Source organism: Carassius auratus, chromosome 19 (genome assembly GCF_003368295.1).
Source record: "Carassius auratus strain Wakin chromosome 19, ASM336829v1, whole genome shotgun sequence".
In the NCBI taxonomy this organism is placed as follows: domain Eukaryota; kingdom Metazoa; phylum Chordata; class Actinopteri; order Cypriniformes; family Cyprinidae; genus Carassius; species Carassius auratus.
This window is the reverse complement of record NC_039261.1, coordinates 29,257,391-29,276,987: the sequence shown is the minus strand read 5'-3', so window position 1 is coordinate 29,276,987 and position 19,597 is coordinate 29,257,391. Positions and strand designations below refer to the sequence as shown.

Below are 19,597 nucleotides of genomic sequence, written 5' to 3'. Positions count from 1 at the left end.
TGCTTGCTCAAGCGCATATTCTCCAAAATGTTGATGCAGAGAGAAACAGAGGAGACAAATTGTTGAATAAAGTCATAATTTTTGTTTTCTTTGCGTACAAAAAACATTTTCTGGACCTTAACAGTGTAATTTACTTGGGAGTCAATGGAACAGTCACAAGCCTCCCGGTTTTCATCGTGAACATTTTAAAATGTTTTTACGGGTTTACAACAACATGGGGGTAAGTGATTAATTACACTATTTTCATTTTTGCATGGAGTAACCCTTTAAGTTTTAGTGAAATCTGTAAGACATGCAAGCTCTCAAAAGCCTGTCGCTTTTCAAATATTACAGATAGAGAAGGACATTTACTCTAATAAATGAACATTAATTAATCCCTTTTCGGAGTCTAAAAAACTATTTTCTTTTGATGAGAGTCACAAGATGAGTGACGTACTTGGTCTCCTGTTATTTGTTATCTATAAACAAAAATAGTGTGCTTGATCCGGTGCAATTATTTGGTGCTACAGTAATAGCACAATTATGAATATCAATATTAGAGTTTAGAACACGTACTTGCAAGCTTATCTGTATTAATTAAGACTTGCACTTTGATCAGAGCTAAGATGACAAGGGGGTAACAAGCCAAAAAACAAACTTGAGAAAACAGAAGCTTTGGTGGACAGGTATATGCAAGAAAATTGTGCATCATAATTTAATTATTTGTTTACTTTATATGAATAATTTTCTACATAACACAACTGTGATGCAGAGAATCTGTATTAGCTGGTTTTAAGTTATCAATAGTATAGCAGTACTATAGGTTAAATAATTCATCCACACTGATTTGTATATGTCATCTTGCTGACAGGTTGAATGTTTTATTTGATCACACGCAATTTCTTTTTTTGGTGCAAAAATGCCTCAAAGTTCTCAGAAAAGGGTGATTTAATGGGGTTACTTTTGAATGAGGGCAGAGTCACAAAAGGAGTGGCTGGTGGGTGGGGAGTGGGAGGGGCTCCAGATGCATTATGCACCAGCGAGACATAAAACAGCCTCGCACATGCATCTGGGTCTCTTCCCTGATGAATGAAAGAGAGTGTACGTGTGTGTTGATTCAGTCCGGAATGTCGACAGTAGTCCTCCGTTCTAGTTGACCATCCGTCACTGGAGGTCCCGGTCTTCAAGGTACCTGTACTCAAATGTAAATCCTTCCTTTTTTCTCTGGCCCCATTTCTCATAGTCAAAGTAAATATATGTCCCCTGTAGAAAGACAGAAATAATCAATCATTCAGCAAAATTCATTTAGTAATTATTAAAGGGGGGGTGAAATGCTATTTCATGCATACGGAGTTTTTTACATTGTTAAAGAGTTGGATTCCCATGCTAAACATGGACAAAGTTTCAAAAATTAAGTTGTACGTTTGAAGGAGTATTTTTGTTCCCAAAATACTCCTTCCGGTTTGTCACAAGTTTCAGAAAGTTTTTTTCGAGTATGGCTCTGTGTGACATTACATCTAATGTAATGCAGAATTTCCTTATATGGGTCCTAAGGCACTTCTGCCGGAAGAGTGCGCACTCCTGTATAGCAAGGCTGAGCAGCACAGACAGTTCACTGATCAGAGCGATTCACTGATCAGAGCGAGAGCATCGCGAAAAGTCACAAAAGAAGTGTGTTTTTGGTTGCCAGGGCAAGACAACCCTGTACAGATTACCAAAAAAAAAAAAACAGTATTAAGGGACCAGTGGATGGAGTTTATTTTTACAGAGCATCCACGGAGTTGTGCAAGTGTTTTTGTTTGTTCTTTGCATTTCAAAGATGCTTGTTCACAAGGCCCAGTTTGACGACGGATTTGCGTATCGTTTATTTCTTAAGGATAATGCAATCCCAAGGAAAAAGGGTCACGATCGTGTGTTGGAACCGCAGACGGTGAGTAAAACTGCTTCAAATATCTCTGCCTCCTTGTTAGTGCGTCCCCTCCCATACCAGAGACCCGGGTTCGAGTCCCGCTCGGAGCGAGTCGTTGCTGCTGCTGCTTTCGTTCAGTTTCAGCCTCTGGATCTGATTCTGGATCATAAATAAACGGCCGAATCTCACTGTAAGCCATGGTTTATTTTGGATGATGGGTTTTCCCTCACGGTAATGTCACAGCTTCCACATGCTCTCAACGCAAAAGCCTATTCGCGCTCGTGATTCTTTAGCTCCGCCCACACGTCACGCCTCCAGCCGGTCGTGTTTTTCCGGGAAAAACCGTTACAGACTATCTTTCTCTTATGAATATAATAAAACTAAAGACTTTTTGGATTTATGAAGGATGCAGTACTACTCTATATGTACTCAAGATTAACAGGATATTGAGTGAAAACGAGTATTTCACCCCCCCTTTAAGTTTTATTGACACATACAGGTGCTGGTCATATAATTAGAATATCAAAAAGTTTATTTCACTAACTCCATTCAAAAAAGTTAACCTTGTATATTAAATAAATTCATTACACACAGACTGATATATTTGAAATGTTTTTTTCTTTTCATTTTGAGGATTATAACTGACAACTAAGGAAATCCAAATACAGTATCTCATAAAAATTAGAATACTGTGAAAAGGTTCAATATTGAAGACACCTGGTGCCACACTCTAATCAGCTAATTAACTGAAAACACCTAAAAATGCCTTTAAAATGATCTCTCAGTCTAGTTCTGTAGGCTACACAGTCATGGGGGAAGACTGCTGACTTAACAGTTGTCCAAAATACGACAATAGACACCTTGCACAAGTAGGGCAAGACACAAAATGTCATTGCAAAAGAGGCTGGCTGTTCACAGAGCTCTGTGTCCAAGAACATTAATAGAGAGGTAGAGGGAAGGAAAAGAGGTGGTAGAAAAAAAAAGTGAAACAAAACATATTCAAAAATGTGGAGGAGATTCACAAAGAGTGGACTGCTGCTGGAGTCAGTGCTTCAAGAAACCACAACGCACAGTTGTATGCAAGACATGTGTTTCAGCTGTCGCATTCTTCGTGTCAAGCCACTCTTGAACAACAGACAGTGTCAGAAGCGTCTCACTTCAAAAAGGACTGGACTGCTGCTGAGTGGTCCACAGTTATGTTTTCTGATGAAAGTAAATTTTACAATTCATTTGGAAATCAAGGTCCCAGATTCTGGAGGAAGAGAGGAGAGGCACACAATCCACGTTGCTTGACGTCCAGTGTAAAGTTTATACAGTCAGTGATGGTTTGCGGTGCCATGTCATCTGCTGGTGTTGGTCCACTGTGTTTTCTGAAGTCCAAGGTCAACGCAGCCATATACCAGGAGGTTTTAGAGAAACTCATGCTTCCTGCTACTGACCAACTTTAGGGAGATGCAGATTTCATTTTCCCAAAGGACTTGGCACCTGCACATAGTGCCAAAGCTACCAGTACCTGGTTTAAGGACCATGGTATCCCTGTACTTAATCGGCCAGCAAACTCGCCTGACCTTAACCCCATAGAAAATCTATGGGTTATTGTGAAGAGGAAGGTGTGATATGCCAGACCCAACAATGCAGAAGAGCTGAAGGCCACTATCAGAGCAACCTGGGCTCTCATAACACCTGAGCAGTGCCACAGACTGATCGACTCCATGCCACGCCGCATTGCTACAGTAATTCAGACAAAAGGAGCCCCAACTAAGTATTGAGTGCTGTACATGCTCATACTTTATGTTCATACTTTTCAGTGGGCCAAGATTTCTAAAAATCCTTTCTTTGTATTAGTAAGTTATATTAAAATTTTCTGAGATACTGAATTTGGGATTTTCCTTAGTTGTAAGTTATAATTATCAAAATAAAAAAAAATAAACATTTGAAATATATCAGTCTGTGTGTAATGGATGAATATAATATACAAGTTTCACTTTTTGAATGGAATTAGTGAAATAAAATCAACTTTTTGATAATATTATAATTATATGACCAGCACCTGTATACTACCGTTTAAAGGTTGGGGATTTTTTAATTGATTTGAAAAGTCTCTTTTGCCCACCAAGGCTGCAATTATTTGATAAAAAATACAGTAAAAAAAACAATATTGTGAAATATTATTGCAATTTACAATAATTATTTTCAATTGTAATATATTTTACAATATAATTTATTGCAGTGATGGAAAATCTGATTTTTCAGCACCCATTACTCCAATATTGTGTCACATGATCCTTTACAAATATCAAGATTGAAAACAGTTGTTCTGCTCATTATTTTTGTGGAAACCATGATACACTATTTTTAGAATTCTTTAAATAGAAAGTTCAAAAGACCAGCATTCAGTTTTACAATGCAAAAGTCTTAACAGTCACTTTTCATTCATTAATTCATTATCTCTGCTGAATAAAAATATGAATTTCATAAAAACAAAATAAACTGTAGTGGGACACTCAACAATTATGCAGAACTTTAAGGCTTAAAATACTAAAAAGATGAGTAATAAAACAATTCAGCCCTCTCACAGTTGTTATGAAGGGTAAAATTAGCTGTATAGACCAAAATCACTTTTTACACCTGGCTGTAAACAAATTTTTTTCCGGTGTAAAGTTGGGCAATTTAACATGGGGAGTCTATGGGACTGACTCCCTTCTGGAGCAAGCCTCAAGCAGCCAGTCGATCAATTACAGTTTTAGTCACTAGTGTGTATTGTCATTTACTTTAGAGTTCCAAGCAGCGGCTCTTGTTATATAGTGTGACTCACTTGTTCAAACTCGTCAGTGATGGTCTTGGGCTCCTCGTGCCTCTGGAACCACATCATGTACTTGGTGTGGAACCTCCATGATTGTTTTTTCAAGGCCTTGGCTGCTAGATACTGTGCTTTTGTACCCTAGGAAGTGTAAAGCAACAATTTGTCATTCACCAGAAATATGCCAATAAAAACAGGCTGTAATCTGACCGTAATCCTAAAAAAACAAACAAAAAAAAAATAAAAAAAATCACACTCTAAGATCTATATCACCACTATCTATCAATCAAATGCAAGCTATTTGCAGTTACTGAGGCTCCACTGGGGGCATTAACCGTAAAGACTTGCACACACACCTCTAGGTAGTAAAAGATGAAGAAGAGGGTCTCTGTAGACAGTCTCTGGTAGAACTCCACAGTGTCAGAGTGAGCAGGTGGCATCTGCTGGTGAAAAGGCAGTGTTGGGCAGGGGTTCCTCATCAGGTACTGCCTGTGTGTCCAAAAGAGAGTAAACGATAAAAAAATGATGGTTGAAAATGCATTCAAAACAAGCCAAATGACCCTGATAATGTGAAATAGTTTAGGGTGAGATAGTATTTTTGCGTGGATTTAATATAGAGTATCAAATAATTCAAATTAAAAAATAAATGCATTTAATTAATTTATTCGATTTTAATACATAAATCAATAAAAAAAGATTATTTAATGTACCTCTAAATACATAAATACATACAAGTAAAATAAATACATGCAAAAAAAAAATATAATTCAAATAAAAATAATAAGGAAACATACCAATCAGAAAACTTTGATAAATAAAAATTAATGATTAATTAATAAATGCTGAAATGATTAAACCATTGAATGAGCCATTGAAGTGACAGGTGGACATTTTTTTTAAATATAATTTTAAATGAATGTATTATTTATTTTTAAATTAATTTATTAAATTGAATTAATTCACTCACTCACTCCAGTGCCCGTTTTATGAGAGCAGATATTGTATAGAATATTATCAAATAAACTGGTAGACTGAAATATTATTATTGTTTTACTTATTTAATTTTGATTCAGGGCTCACTAAGTGCCAAATATTTTTAATTTGGAAAGGTACACAAAACTAATGCAAATACTCCTCATTCTACAATGCCCAAAAACATTAAAACTGCATTATGCTTTAGAATAAAACAGATTAAAAAATGATTAAAAACTAATGCAAAACATGGTCACATCTCCCAGATTTGGAGGCATGTGACTGGTCACCTGTCAGAATCAGTGAATGCTAAGGAAATGTGTTTGTGTGTGCACTCACCTGATCCTCTCCGAGTCGGACGGGTGAGGCATGTGCGTCCAGGTGGACTCCTGCATGGCTTGCTGGTAGAGTTGCTCTTTGGACAGGGGGACGGGGCCCAGTGGACACACACCCAATGATGGGGGGATGCTCACCTCTGACAGAGCAGACTGAGGAGCTGCAGGAGTGCCTGAAGGGGCCGTGGAGCTGGGAAATATATCTAGAAGAGGACGGAAGAATGAAAGCAGCCAAACAACATAACAAATAGTGCAAGATAAGCTGAGAGTAATGCGTACTTGTTGATACTTACCACTTGAGATATGTAGTGCAGACAGATCTCCTTCTAACCCTGAACCCTGAGCAACCCTCTCTGCCATCGCCTTTAAAGAGCTCGGAGGCTCCTGAGGCTGGAGAGAGTGGAAGAAAAAAAAAAGATCACATTTTGAAACAATGGTCAATTAAAAGCTGACTCTAGTGTTCTAGCATGTTCTTAAAACAGTGCCATGGGCAAATAATTAGGGATGATGAACAGTTCCTTTGCATAATCTCTTCCAAGAAACAATTATGCATAGAAACAAGGCAGCTTTATAATGACAACACAGGCCAATCATAAAATTAATAACACACTGGAATATACAGATCATTTAATGGAAACAATACATTTTTTCTCCATTTATTTGATTTAGAAATAGTTTAATCTTTACTGTCACTAATACTTTAGTGAGGCTATTATATTGATCAGTTTCTTTCAAAACCCCCAAACTTTTCAACAATAGCATAACTGTCCTTATACAACTAACAACCCAGGCTCTTTATGCTTTTTTCATCACATTTATTTAATCTAAACGTCATGTGGCTTTAAGGTGGTGTGCAATAATTAATGAGTTCATTTCTCTGCCTGTTCCGGTTTAATCTCAGTTTGGCCAATCACATAATGAAATCCAATTTGCTGGGCACTATTGGGCAACAGGAATGTAGACTTTGCCTTGAGATGTGCACCCACTCATCAAACAGGTGTAGGGTGATGTAATGACACACAATGTGCTGAGTGTGTATGCGCAAACATTGTGTGACTAACCTTGATGGTGTCAGCCGCCTGTGTGTATGAGTGCGGGCCGTTCAGCAGGCTGCCACCACCTGCTTTACTCTCACTGTATGACGGTGAGGGCGAGCTGGGCGGCAGTGTCATCGACCCCAGGAGGCTGGACACACTGTCCTTACTGTTTTGACAGGAGGGAGAAGAGCATTTAGAAAATCAGTTTAATGAGGAATTTAGATGTTTGTTTTCCGGGAAAGTACTTGTACAGTACAAGTATACAATACAGATCATTTCATAGCAGCTTCGCATTAATAAACAGGAAAATAAGTGTTAAAGTTGTGAAATTCAATTACGAAACAAACTCAATTTCAGCTGTAAGGCAGCTCTGAAGAAGACAATATCTCAGCTTAATTAAATGTTGATTCAGTTCAATAAGATTGTCAATGTTGCAAATTTTAAGCAACATTTCAGCAATAAACGGCTGTAAAGAAGGCAAAAGCATCGTTTTTTCAGCTCAATTCAGCTCAAATGTGGCTCTCATCCAGTAATGACAGTGCCGTTTAAATCAACAATATTACTAGTACTAAATATTATTAATTGTCTTTTAAACCTCACAAAGACTTTTAGGTTAGGTTGTTATAGATGGTTGTCAGGGCATAGCAGTACTCACGGCTGATTCGTTGAGGAATTTGAGGATGAGGATTGGCTAATCTGTGGTTGGCTGGCACTGTTGAGGGCGGTGTCTGACATGCTGTCTCCTACCACAGCACTATAACCTGGAAGATGCGGGAATATTGAAGTCAAAATGTGAACAAATACAACTTCAGTGTCTTATAATGTTTTAGAGCAAATTTATTCAGGGTTTCTACAGCTTTATAAGAATTGTAAAACATTTTAAAAAGCCATTTTAAGCAAAGAAAATTTAAGGAATAAATAAAAAGTCATTATGTCCTCAATAGACACTTGCATTTAGAGAACATATTGAGTTGTATTAGAAACGCAGATTTTGATTTTTTTTTTTTTTTTTTTTTTTTTACAGTTCCCCTATTATGCTTTTTCGACTATTACCTTTCATTCACTGTCATGTAGCTGTATGTGAACATAAACTATCAGCAAAGTCGTAAAAGCTGACAGCGCACAACAGATAAAAGTTATAATCGGTCAACAAAAAAAAAAAGTCTGCTCGCAATCGCCTAAACGAGTCATCAGGAATTTGCGTCTTGTTTAGTTTCCGATATGTGCTGTATGCGCTAGACCAATCATGAGCTCTACGGCTCTGAACCAATCACAAAGGACTGCACCATCTGACCAATCACAGCAGTAAGGGCTAACGGAAAGGAGGGGTTCGGAGAGACTGAATCTTTGAACTATAATGTTTTTTGACCTTGCAGGCATGTAAACCTGTTTTAGGAGACTCATAAAACAATATTAGCAACCTTAAAAATGGCATAATAGGGGCACTTTAAAGAGTCATCTCTGAATCATCGAAATGAGTTCCCTGGTAATGCAGTACACAAAACAGCAACTGCCAAATGCTGCTTTATCAGGCATTAGAGTCATGATGAAATTAAAATGAGACCAATCACAGCAGATTTGTGTCATGTAAAGGAGGGGTTGAAAAAAATAATTGTTGAGCGAATTGTTTGGGAGTCGTTGAGCAAACGAGGTAAAAATAAATGCATATTATAAGGATGTAGAGATACTTGTACTGGAATACATGAAAAAAAAATACTGAGCATGAAATTCAATTGTAGACTTTCTGCTCACATTTAAGACTTTTTTTTAATCCTTAATTTGTTTATGGGCAAATTTATATTTTTAAGACCTGCAGAAACCCTGTTTATTACATTTTTCCTAACTAGACAGCTATTCTACACTCACTTGTTCCGCCGTTTTGTTTCGGCCCACTAGGAGGCCGTGGTAGCACAGCATTTCCCACTGCGTTACCAGTCCCAGAGGTTCCTCCGTTGCTTCCGATAACTCCCACGTTGCTCCCTGAGGTCAGTGCGCCTCCCACAGAGCTGGAAGCCACCATAGGTAAAGGCTCCAGAGCGGACTGTGTGAATCCAAGACCCAGAACACCAGTCCCTGAGCCCAAGAGGCTTGTGGAGCCTAGACTTCCGTTAGACCCCATTGAGGTCACGACTCCACTGGAGTTAGTACTGCTAATATTCGTTCCGATTGATGCTGACAGTCCGCTGCCCACACAACCTGCTGCGGCCGCTTGTGCATAAGGTGCCGGGGTGGATCCGCTCAAAAACCCAGTCATGCTGTTCAAGGATGCCGGCATCCCTGAAAGAACCAGACTGGGCATCTGGTTTGTGCCACTAGTCACAGACTGTCCCTTCCCAAGGCCCAGACTGGAGGAAAGGCCAGTTCCCAATGGAGGTTGGCTCTGCGAGATGGGTGTCAGTGGGCCCAGTGTGCTGGTGTTGGGCGGCGACACGGAGGTGGATGTTGGGAGTAAGGTACTGTTGCTGGAGGAGGCCGAGTTGGTGTTGGAGAGAGAGGAGACTGAGTTTTTGGGCTGGTGCTGTTGTTGGGATTGCGGTGTTTGTTGCTGGGTTGCTGAACTATAGCTGCCAGAGTTCTGGAGGGGGCCGCCCATGTTGCCTAAGAGGCTGCTGCTCCCTGATGCCGAGCTTATGCTGCTGGCGACAGTCGCCATGGAGATCAAAGCATTTGAAGAGGCTCCCGAGGAAGAGGATGATGATGACGAAGACGATGATGAGGAGGAGGAAGATGAAGATAGAGATAAAGACGGATTTCCATTCTTGATAGGTGACTGCGACAAAACGAAATTATTTTTTTGAGTTCGGTGTCAGTTCAAAAGGACTATAATATAAGTGACATAGGTTTCTTTTCTCACCTGGCTGATTTCGCTGTCTGTTGAACGACCTCTTTTCTTATCATCTTCCGAATTCTTATCAGCAGAAATGAAGAGAACATGACATAAAACAAAAGCAAACCAAAACTAATTACTGACTTGCGTTTTTATAAACCATAATCATAACCATCCACATCTACAGCATTCACACTGAAAATCTAAAAAGTGTTTTGAAGGGTTTTCTTTTAGCATAAAAAGTTTCGGTTTTCTACATAAAACTTTAATTTACCTTCTTAGGTAATATCAATAGTATGACATTTCAGATGCATCCAAAATTACAAAAACATATACATATATTTAATTGTTTGATCAAAATTATTGCTAGGGACAGTTTGGCACTCGCTGGATATTGGTAGGGACATGTCCCTGGCTTCTCCCTAATTTTACGCCCCATAACAAATTAGCAATTAATAAATTAGTTTGAAAAATAATTATATATTTAATTATTTTAAGATTATTTTTTCAAGTAAATCTTTAAAAATAAAAATAAGTAAAAAAGTTAAGAGTAATTATTAGTTTTGAAAGATTAACCAACCAAAAATTAATAAAAAAAATATAATTTAAATTAGTAAATTATTTCTTTTTTATAGGGGTGCACGATAAATATCGGCTGATAATTAACGCACATCGTGAATTTGCGTAGCTTGTCAGTTAACAATGGCTCTGTGTAGTAACAGCTGCTCTATGTGAAATCACCCACTTGATGGAATTTACTGCTGATTAGAGAACCGGCTTTACTGACGAGATACACATAAATTATCGGCCGATATTTATCTCGCAGCCCTAATTTTTAACCAAAATTTTATTTAGGCATCACAACATTACAATGTCCAATATGAGAATATGATATTAACTTGTATTTTTTCTAAAAATGACATTTTATAAATTAAATTATTTGACAGATAACCGATATGCTATCGCAAGCTCTGATAATGTTGATTAAACTTAAGTTCTGTCACTGAGGAGGAGATGCTCACCGTAGTGCAAGTAGCTGGAGAAGGAGGTATGGGAGATGACGACGTTGTGGAGGTCGGTGTGGAACTGGAGGGCTGGAAGATGTCATCCTCTGTGTTACCTGGTGATGTTGCAACTAGTGGCTGGGCTACAAAAAAAAGAAAAGAAAAAGAAAACCAGTGAAAAAAAAAAAGTGTTATGATTAAGACCTACAGAATTCTGATATGTGCACCAAATACTTACGCAACTCCTCTAAATCAATGTCATCATAGATAAACTCATTCTCCTCAAAGTCAGGATCCTGAGAGGAATCAAGGTAGTACTCGACATCATCTTTAATCTTGCGGATGGCATCCACCTGTATCGAGTCATTGTCCAGCATTCTAAGGATGGTTTCCAGCATGAGGATGTGATACCGGTGCCTCTCGATCATTCGTTTCAGTTCCTCGATCCGGTCCTGCTTCTGAGTGCACAGCATGAGAAGAATATCTTACTAATGACCTACCAATGTGATTTAGCAGTCATTTTAACAGAAATGGTGAAAGAGCTGACAGGGAACATGATAACAGCATTAAAACTTTTTTTTTTATGGTAATCCCATCATTTTCTGTGGTAAACACCACAGTACATGGTAAATATTATGATAGATTAAAAAGAAAATCATTCAGTACCACACTATTACCAACTGACACCATCAGATTTTTTATTTTATTTATGCAATTCCTAATATTACTTTCTTTTTAAGAATTCAAATATGAACAAAAATGTGTGCTTAGCATCAATAATAGCCAATTCATTTGTCACTTATCTGATCACCCCACAAGTGCCTTGTTAAGGGGACAAAAGGACTCATTCATGATCACCAAACTATTAGGTTAGACTGTCCTACATTTTTGAGAATAATCGATGAAAAATTATGTTGGAAGCCACATATACATTATATTAAGGCTAAAATATTCAAATAAATTGCTATATTGTATAAAATCAATTATCTATTAATTCAGCAAACATTGTATACGTTGTATTGTTCCTTCATACTTCCTTACATTACTTACTGTTTGGAGGTATGGGGAAACACTTACAAAACCAACACTGAATCAATATTTATCCTTCAAAAGAGAGCCTTAAGAATTGTAAATAAAACCACCTATAGAGCACCAACTACTCCACTGTTTATTAAATTAAAAGCACTAAAATTCAGAGACATTGTTGACTTCAAAACTGCACAAATTATGTATAAAATAAATAATCAACAGACATCCAATAGTATTCAAGGTTGTTTCAAATGAGAGAGAGCAAAACTTCACTTAAGAGGAACATTTGTATTTAAAAAGAAATCTATAAGAACAAATTCTAAATATCACTGTATCACAACCAAAGCAGTTAACAGCTGCAGTGAGGAGATGAAATCATGTACAACAATAAGTAATTGAATGTGAGTGTATGCATCTGTATCTATGCATGGGTTTATGTGAACAGAAGGTAGGTAGATATAGGGTGTATGTAAAGATGTATATATAAGTGAAGCATCAAATTGTTTTGTATTTAATTAAAGGATAAAAATAGAGAAATGGGGTAGGACCTGAAAAGTTATGAGCTTCTTCCTACTCCTTTTTGAACATGAGAATTTCTAATTTGAATTATTTACAAGAATAATGAAAGATTGTGCTGAGAAGTACATGACTTAATTTGGTTGTTATTTACATTTTATATATGTATGCATGTCTGTATATATATATATATATATATATATATATATATATATATATATACACACAAATATACACATTTTTTTACATGTTCAAATAATCAAAATACATCAAACAGTTGTATTGTAAAAGATGAAAAGGATAAGAACAAAGAATAGTGGAGTAAATGTAACTAACCTCTTTGTCTCCTTTCTTCTTCTTGGTCTGCACAGAAAGCGATTCAACCTCGCTCTCGAACTGGTCCACTTGCATGTTTAACGTGTCTATCGTGTTCTAGGAGAACCAAGGTACAAAGCAGAAGGAGGTGACATCAGAAAATGGTGCGAAGAGAGCAACAGTTAAGATGAGCGTGTCTTTCGCCAAAAAGCACTGTGCGAACTAAAAGAATGATGGAAAAGGACTTGGAGCATCCACATTTACCACTGGCTGACAAATTATCAGGGACAAAATAGTCATTTCAACAGAAATCCATGCCATTTGGGGCTGATTTAGCCACGCAGTATTCAAGTTCAAGCTAGTTCCACCAAAATTTTGTTATAGTTCAGAACTCACTTTTAACATATTGGTGTAATAATGTCTTATTAAACAAGAAATGAACAGAAAAGACGCAGATTGTAGCATAATTAAATAACAGACACACTGATAACAGATAACACATACACTGATTATTTGTTCATGGTATCAATCTTCATCTAAAAGCAATGTCAAATGCATCCACTTCACTGGCAACATAGAATGCGATCATGATATTTCCTTTGCCTGGGTTCCTGGACCACTATAAGAAGTGGGAGTTCAGCTGCTCTTTTTTCACTCCTCCCCTGACAGCAGCCGCCTACTATCATCTACATTAAAAACAAGGCATTTGGCATCTAAAATGAGACTAATATTGTAGCATCCTGAATCAAGACACAACTCCTTCCTATAAGGCTGGGAATTTCTGTCAAATCAAACCAAAACTAATCCTAATTTGCTTTATTAAATGGACATTTCTTGTTTTATAGTGAACAATTTATCAGTGTGCATTAGTTCACATATACTTTTCTCCATTACGGAAATCAAATGTATTTGGAACAATTCACATCGACTTTAACCAGAGTGCTTTATGCTTTCTTTCTTACCGTTAGCCACTGGCCGACCTCTTCTTTCTCTTTCTGTGCAGGATCGACTTTCTGAGCGAGGCCAAGTCCTTCTTTAGAATACGCTTTTGTTTTGGTCTCCCGTTCCACAATCTTAAATCGCTCCATTTGCTGTGGCGGAAAAAAACTCCATTAGATTAACTATTTATTTCTGGATTACAATATCTTAATCTTACAGTGACCTGTGCATACCTCCCTCACAAAATTACAAAAAGTTCTCATCTCATCTTACTTTAAACCTTACTAATGTCCTTCATCTAAAAAATGATTTAAGATATTTAAAGCATATTAAATCCGGCATTATTTATTAGTATCAGGTATTTTTGTTGGATGAAAACAGACATCTACTCACCGTCTCGATGAGTTTGCGATTCTCTACTAGCTGTCTTTTGTCTTTGATCTCACTGGAGGCGACCCATGTCTTAATCTGGTCACGGAGACGCTGCAGAACCAATGCAGACAGAAACAGAAAGAGCATGTAGAAACAAAGAATGAAAGAAAATTGAGCTGGACGCCTGAAATCAAGCGTGCCCAACTCATCCTGTGCCGCCAAGCACAGTGGACACGCCACGCACACATGACCCTCAGCGTGGGTAGCGCTTGTCCTCATAGTTACCAATAAAGAAAAACACACCTAGAACAGCGAAAAAACTGATGTCTTCTAAATAAAAGAAAAGGGTTCAACCTACAGCATTCAGATTGTGACCAACAGAAAACTCTCACCTGTAGTTTTTTAATCTCTTTCTTGAGGTCAGATTCATATTTCTCTTTTTGGTTGGTGTTGGCTGCATTATAGAGCTGAAAAAAAAAATCACATAATTTGAGGGCAACGTGCATATATAAAATGTTATTTGTCATATTATTATTTTTTGTTTAAATACACCACTGTTCAGAACTACTGATCAAGTCTGAGGTCAGTAAGTACAAAAAAGAAAAAAAGAAAATGACCATTTTATTCAGCATGGATGCATTAAATTGATGCATGAGACGAAAGGCTTTTATATTGTTATTTCTATTTTAAATAAATGCTGTTCTTTTTAATGTTTTCAACATGGATCCATGGAGAAGATCTATTGCGCACATACTGCATTTTCCTGTGTCTACTCAACTACAGTGTTGAGGACTGTGGATTGTACCCATAAGTACACTACAGTGTTTGCTGAAAAGACATCAAGTTTGTTTTTTTGTTGCTGTTTTTTTTTTTAAATCACACCAGAGGTCCAGGTCTACGTGTCTCTGAACACTGCTCACATTTACAACAAGAAAAAGATACATACAATCACATCAATGAGCAGATCAAATATAAATGAGAAAGATGTACAATTAAGTAGGCGGACTTCTTAAAAGTTGTTCACATTCAAAAATGTCTTCTATTGTCTTCATTGACTACATTTGCTCATCGTGGGAGAGGGACTGTGTTGTGGTTTAAAGTATCTGCTGAGCAGGTTGTTGTTGTGGGTGTGTATTCAGTTTGCAAATCTGCTTTGGTGTGTGATTTAGCTCTTTGATTTGTCACACTCTGCAAAAGTAAAAGGTGGCCACATGGAGTCGTTTTTTTCGCAAGCATAGTACTATCGCTTTATATTTGCTATTTGACAATTTCACACTACTGTTCAAAAGTTTGGCTTGGATTTAAAAAGGCAATCGATTAAGCTCATCAACGCTGCATTTATTTGATCAAAAACAGAGTAAGACAGGGCTATTGTAAAATATGATTAAAACTGAAAATAACTGTTTTCTATTTAACAAAGAATTTTTTTCCTGTGATGCAAAGCTGAATTTTCAGCAGCCATTACTCATCTTCATGGTCACATGAATCCTTCAGAAGTCATTCTTATATGCTGATTCAGTGCTCAAGAAACATTGTCCTATTGTTATCAATGTTGAAATCAGTTGTGCTGCTTAATGATAATCATCATACTCTCATTTTCCAGCATTTTTTGTTTTGAATTTGACATGACATATTGTAAAACACTATTCTTAAAAGAAATGGACACCTAATTATACTTAGCATGATATAATGAGCTTTAGTGCGTTCCTTACCTTTTTCCAAATGTCCTCAAACTGCTCTACCCCTTCTGCAACTTTTTTCAAACATCGGTCTATTTCACCTGAGGAGAGAAGCAAACCTTAGGTGCATGATGGGATGAGGTGAGAGCAGGCCATATTCTCAGAGACACACGCACATGGGCTTTGATACAGCAAATAACGCTAAATAATTTAAGCTACTCATGTAGCATTCTCCTCAAACTAAGCTGCATTGAGATATCATGCATTAAACAGATATGGCCCAGAAAAAAAGCCTGTTATCATACCTTGAAGTTTTCTTTTATCAGCCATGACTTCTTGACTATGACGTTTTCTTCATGCCTTCTACTGAAAAAGATAGAAGATAAAATGAGCACCATTGCTGTGCTTAATATGAAATCAGCTGAGTCTCTTACAAATAACTGGATTAGTAAGAAAAAAGACTGCCATTATATTGTGCTTCAATGCAATACGTCCAAAAAAAGAACACATGCCTCTCAGACTGATGGTCTGTTTTATAATTACCTCTTTTTTCCGCTGAACTATTAGCGTAATTATTATAATGACACAGTGACATCATTACAAACATACAAAACGGCTCTTGTGATTGCTGTAGGGATGGTTAGACAGGTTTGTTGTGAATATAAAAACTGGGACTAGCTGTAAAACTACATTAAACTGGAATAAGATCAAATATTTTAACACTGAACAAACTGCACGCTCCACCTTTTCACCTACAGCATCGAAAAAGCATTCTATGCAAATCTGCTACACATGCTACTCATTTTAAGGAAAATACATCCAACGCAAAGGGCAATTTGCCAGTTCTGGCTATCTATACGTATGAGACCAGCCCTTATTACACAGAAAAGTTGTGCACAATTTTACAAAAATGTCTTTAAACATCTCCATAATATATCTAGATCATTGAATTTAGATCATTCTATTGCATTTATTTCAAGTAAATCATAAATCATATTTCTCAGCATCAGATACCAATCACGTGCAGACAGGGATGTCTTGTCAAATGTATACTTGCATTCTTAAAGTATGTGTTGGGATGCACACAAGCACACCAGTGCGAAACAAAGATGTGCTATCACGGTCTAAATTTATCGCAAGTATTAATCTATCCTTTGCACATCCCACATAGTACAGACCTGCATTGATGCATGCACGTTATCCATGTTTATTACATTCAGAAACCTCAAGAGTGTTGTTCAAGCAAGACTTTGTTCACTCAAAGAAAGACATTTGCTGAAAATAAAATGTTCTCTCCCTCTGGCTATCCAATGTAGAGGAGTTTGTTTCTTCATCAGGAAACATTTGGAGAAATTTAGCATGACATGACATCACTTGTTCACTAACGGACCCTCTGCAGTCAATGGGTGCCGTCAGAATGAAGAGTCTAAACAGCTGATAAAAGCATCACAATAATCCACAAGTTCTCCAGTTCATCAATTACGTTTCTTGTGAAAAGCTGCATGCTTGTTAGGAACAAATGTATCATTAATTAACTTTAAACCCGTTCTAGTAGGGAAAAGACCATCTCCTGTTGTCCTCTTATATCAAAATCCACCAACATATTTGTTAAGAACTGTTTTGACTTATGAACAGTGTTTGATCTGTGAATATTTTTCCTACTAATTCAGACAAAAATGACATTTTCACTGGCGATGGAGAAAGGAATATTAGAGAAAGAGGACTCCCTATTTTAGCCAGAAGAAACAGTTTAAAGTTAAAACATCGTAATGAAGAATTTGTTTATTATAAACACTCACGTTTTCGACTGGATTAATGGGATGTTTTTGGACTCTATTTCTGACGGCACCCATTCACTGCAGAAGATCCATTAGTGAGCAAGTGATGTCATGCTAAATTTATCCAAATGTGTTCCGATTAAAAACAAAAATTGGGGTGAGTTCAAGAACATTTTCAGCAAATATAATTTGTGGGCCAACGATTTATTTAAGCTGAAATTCAATTATGATGCAGAGATTTGAAGAGCTTTATATGAAGGCTGTCTCATGTTAGGTTATGTTTCTTCAGTTAATAAACATGGTTTTGATGTAAAGGCACATGGCAGCAAGAATAATACTTTGAAGCCTGTATTTATAAATGATTAAATAGCCCCTTTATGACCTTTTAATGGACTATCACAGAAAAAAAAATATCCAACACTACACTGTCAAAGCTAAGACAAGCTACAGTGCATACAGAAATGGATTTGGTGGTTGATAAAAAAAATTAAATAAAAATAAAACAGGCTTTTGACTAATCCTGCTCCTGGTCAGTGAAAACATGAGATTCAAACACGTTTAAGGGCATGAGACAAATTAGACAACAATGACACAACAAAGTACACGATGCATTCCGATTTATATCTAACCATTTTATCAAACAGATTTCTAACTACATGGAGCAGGACGCATCAGCCACAATGTTGAAATGCACGATTTCATGCATCCATGCACTCCCATAATGATCAGTTAGTACATGTGTGACTGAAGCTGAACGCTAATAATGCATCAAAAATTGCTATTAATTCATCACAGTCCTGATAATTATATAAAATCATATAAACAGTCTGGATGACAGCTGCAAGCCTCTGACACACTCGCGCGCATCCATTGAGTTCTCGCAACAATGTAGCGCGTGCAAACACAACAGCTGGCAGTTGGAAGAGCTGAGCCACCCTAAGATATGTTTACAGTTTAAAGTAAACCTAAAAACACAGATCTCACAGTCCTGGTGATAACATATAATTTAGAGCAAGCTGGATTTTACGAAATAATATTGTAGAAATGTGAAACCAGAGACTGCCACTGTCCTTCCCTGCATGTGGCTTCTTTTATATCCTCTTACCCAACTTAATTTGCACGCACTTTACTTTTTCCACGTGCTGAGACACTGTTGCTATAATATTAACACTTCAAATGAGTTGGAAAGCTCCGTTCCAGCAAGCAGCTCGCGAGCCTGTAGTGAACACGACCGGCTCGAGCTTTTTTTTTTTTGGCTAGGATACAAATTGGAAAGGAAAAGAAAAAAACTGCACGTAAATAGAGTGACGCTCCCACGCTGCGAGGATGTTTTACCTGATTTTCCTGAGTTTCACTCTTCCTTTTTAACAACCCCTTCAGTTCCACCACAATTCCCCAACTTTCCACGCTATATTTTTATTTCCTATTATTTCTATTCGCCAAACAATCACTTCTCGCATCAAAGATGGCAGCCAGGAACACCTCCTCCGCCTGGTGCGCCGGAGGCTTCTGGCCCCGCCCACTGAAACGCCATTGGGTGCCAGCCATCAAATATTTTCTCTCATTGGATTAGAGGAGCTGTCGATCTGCTTGCAGTGTTTGACAGCTTCCGTTCATAGCGACTGATGGTTGGTGTATATAGAGAGGTTAAAGGTGTACCGGGATGGCTTGAAATTTTACGACCTATTATATGGCCTAGTAAGTACTATTCTGTACGTATGTACTAAGCTTCTAATAAAATAAATCGTAGTTACAGAGCACTGTTTGCAAGTTGTAGAATCGAAGACGCTGCTCACCATCAGTGCCGTGATGCTTGTAACCAGCTTGCTTGGGAAACTGACGAGATTTAGCAATATAAAAGCTCATGAGACTGGAAAAACCTGAAATAATTTCTAAACATTAGCCTTCATCGGTCAGACCAACCTTTGTAGATGCTGCTCAGTTATTCAAAAGTATCAGTCATGACTGTTATACATCTACTATGAAGTCCACATAACTGAATAAAATGTAAACTCTGTACTACATCAGATCTGCTTTAATTAATGCAAAAATATTTAGTCAGGGAGATTATTCTAAATATATATTCCAAATATATTTACCTTTAAC

At 37.3% G+C, this 19,597-nt stretch overlaps 1 protein-coding gene across 2 annotated transcripts; it reads right to left on the bottom strand.

Moving 5' to 3' along the window:
- Nucleotides 1-829: 829 nt before the first annotated feature.
- Nucleotides 830-18,994, bottom strand: LOC113120163 (CCR4-NOT transcription complex subunit 3-like). Of its 2 annotated transcripts, none has more exons than XM_026290109.1 (18): nucleotides 18,827-18,993; nucleotides 16,019-16,079; nucleotides 15,747-15,814; nucleotides 14,427-14,501; nucleotides 14,056-14,145; nucleotides 13,686-13,814; nucleotides 12,745-12,840; nucleotides 11,102-11,321; nucleotides 10,882-11,006; nucleotides 9,887-9,940; nucleotides 8,899-9,802; nucleotides 7,688-7,793; nucleotides 7,057-7,198; nucleotides 6,289-6,385; nucleotides 6,000-6,198; nucleotides 5,045-5,177; nucleotides 4,704-4,829; nucleotides 830-1,242 (listed from the first exon to the last, which is right to left on the bottom strand). In XM_026290109.1, exons 2-18 carry the CDS (start codon nucleotides 16,041-16,043, stop codon nucleotides 1,144-1,146), a joined length of 2,688 nt encoding a protein of 895 aa, XP_026145894.1. In that variant the 5' UTR covers nucleotides 16,044-16,079; nucleotides 18,827-18,993; the 3' UTR covers nucleotides 830-1,143. The 2 variants fall into 2 exon arrangements, with proteins under 2 accessions (XP_026145894.1, XP_026145895.1); XM_026290110.1 differs by having other exon boundaries at nucleotides 1,108-1,242; nucleotides 16,019-16,076; nucleotides 18,827-18,994.
- Nucleotides 18,995-19,597: the final 603 nt, after the last annotated feature.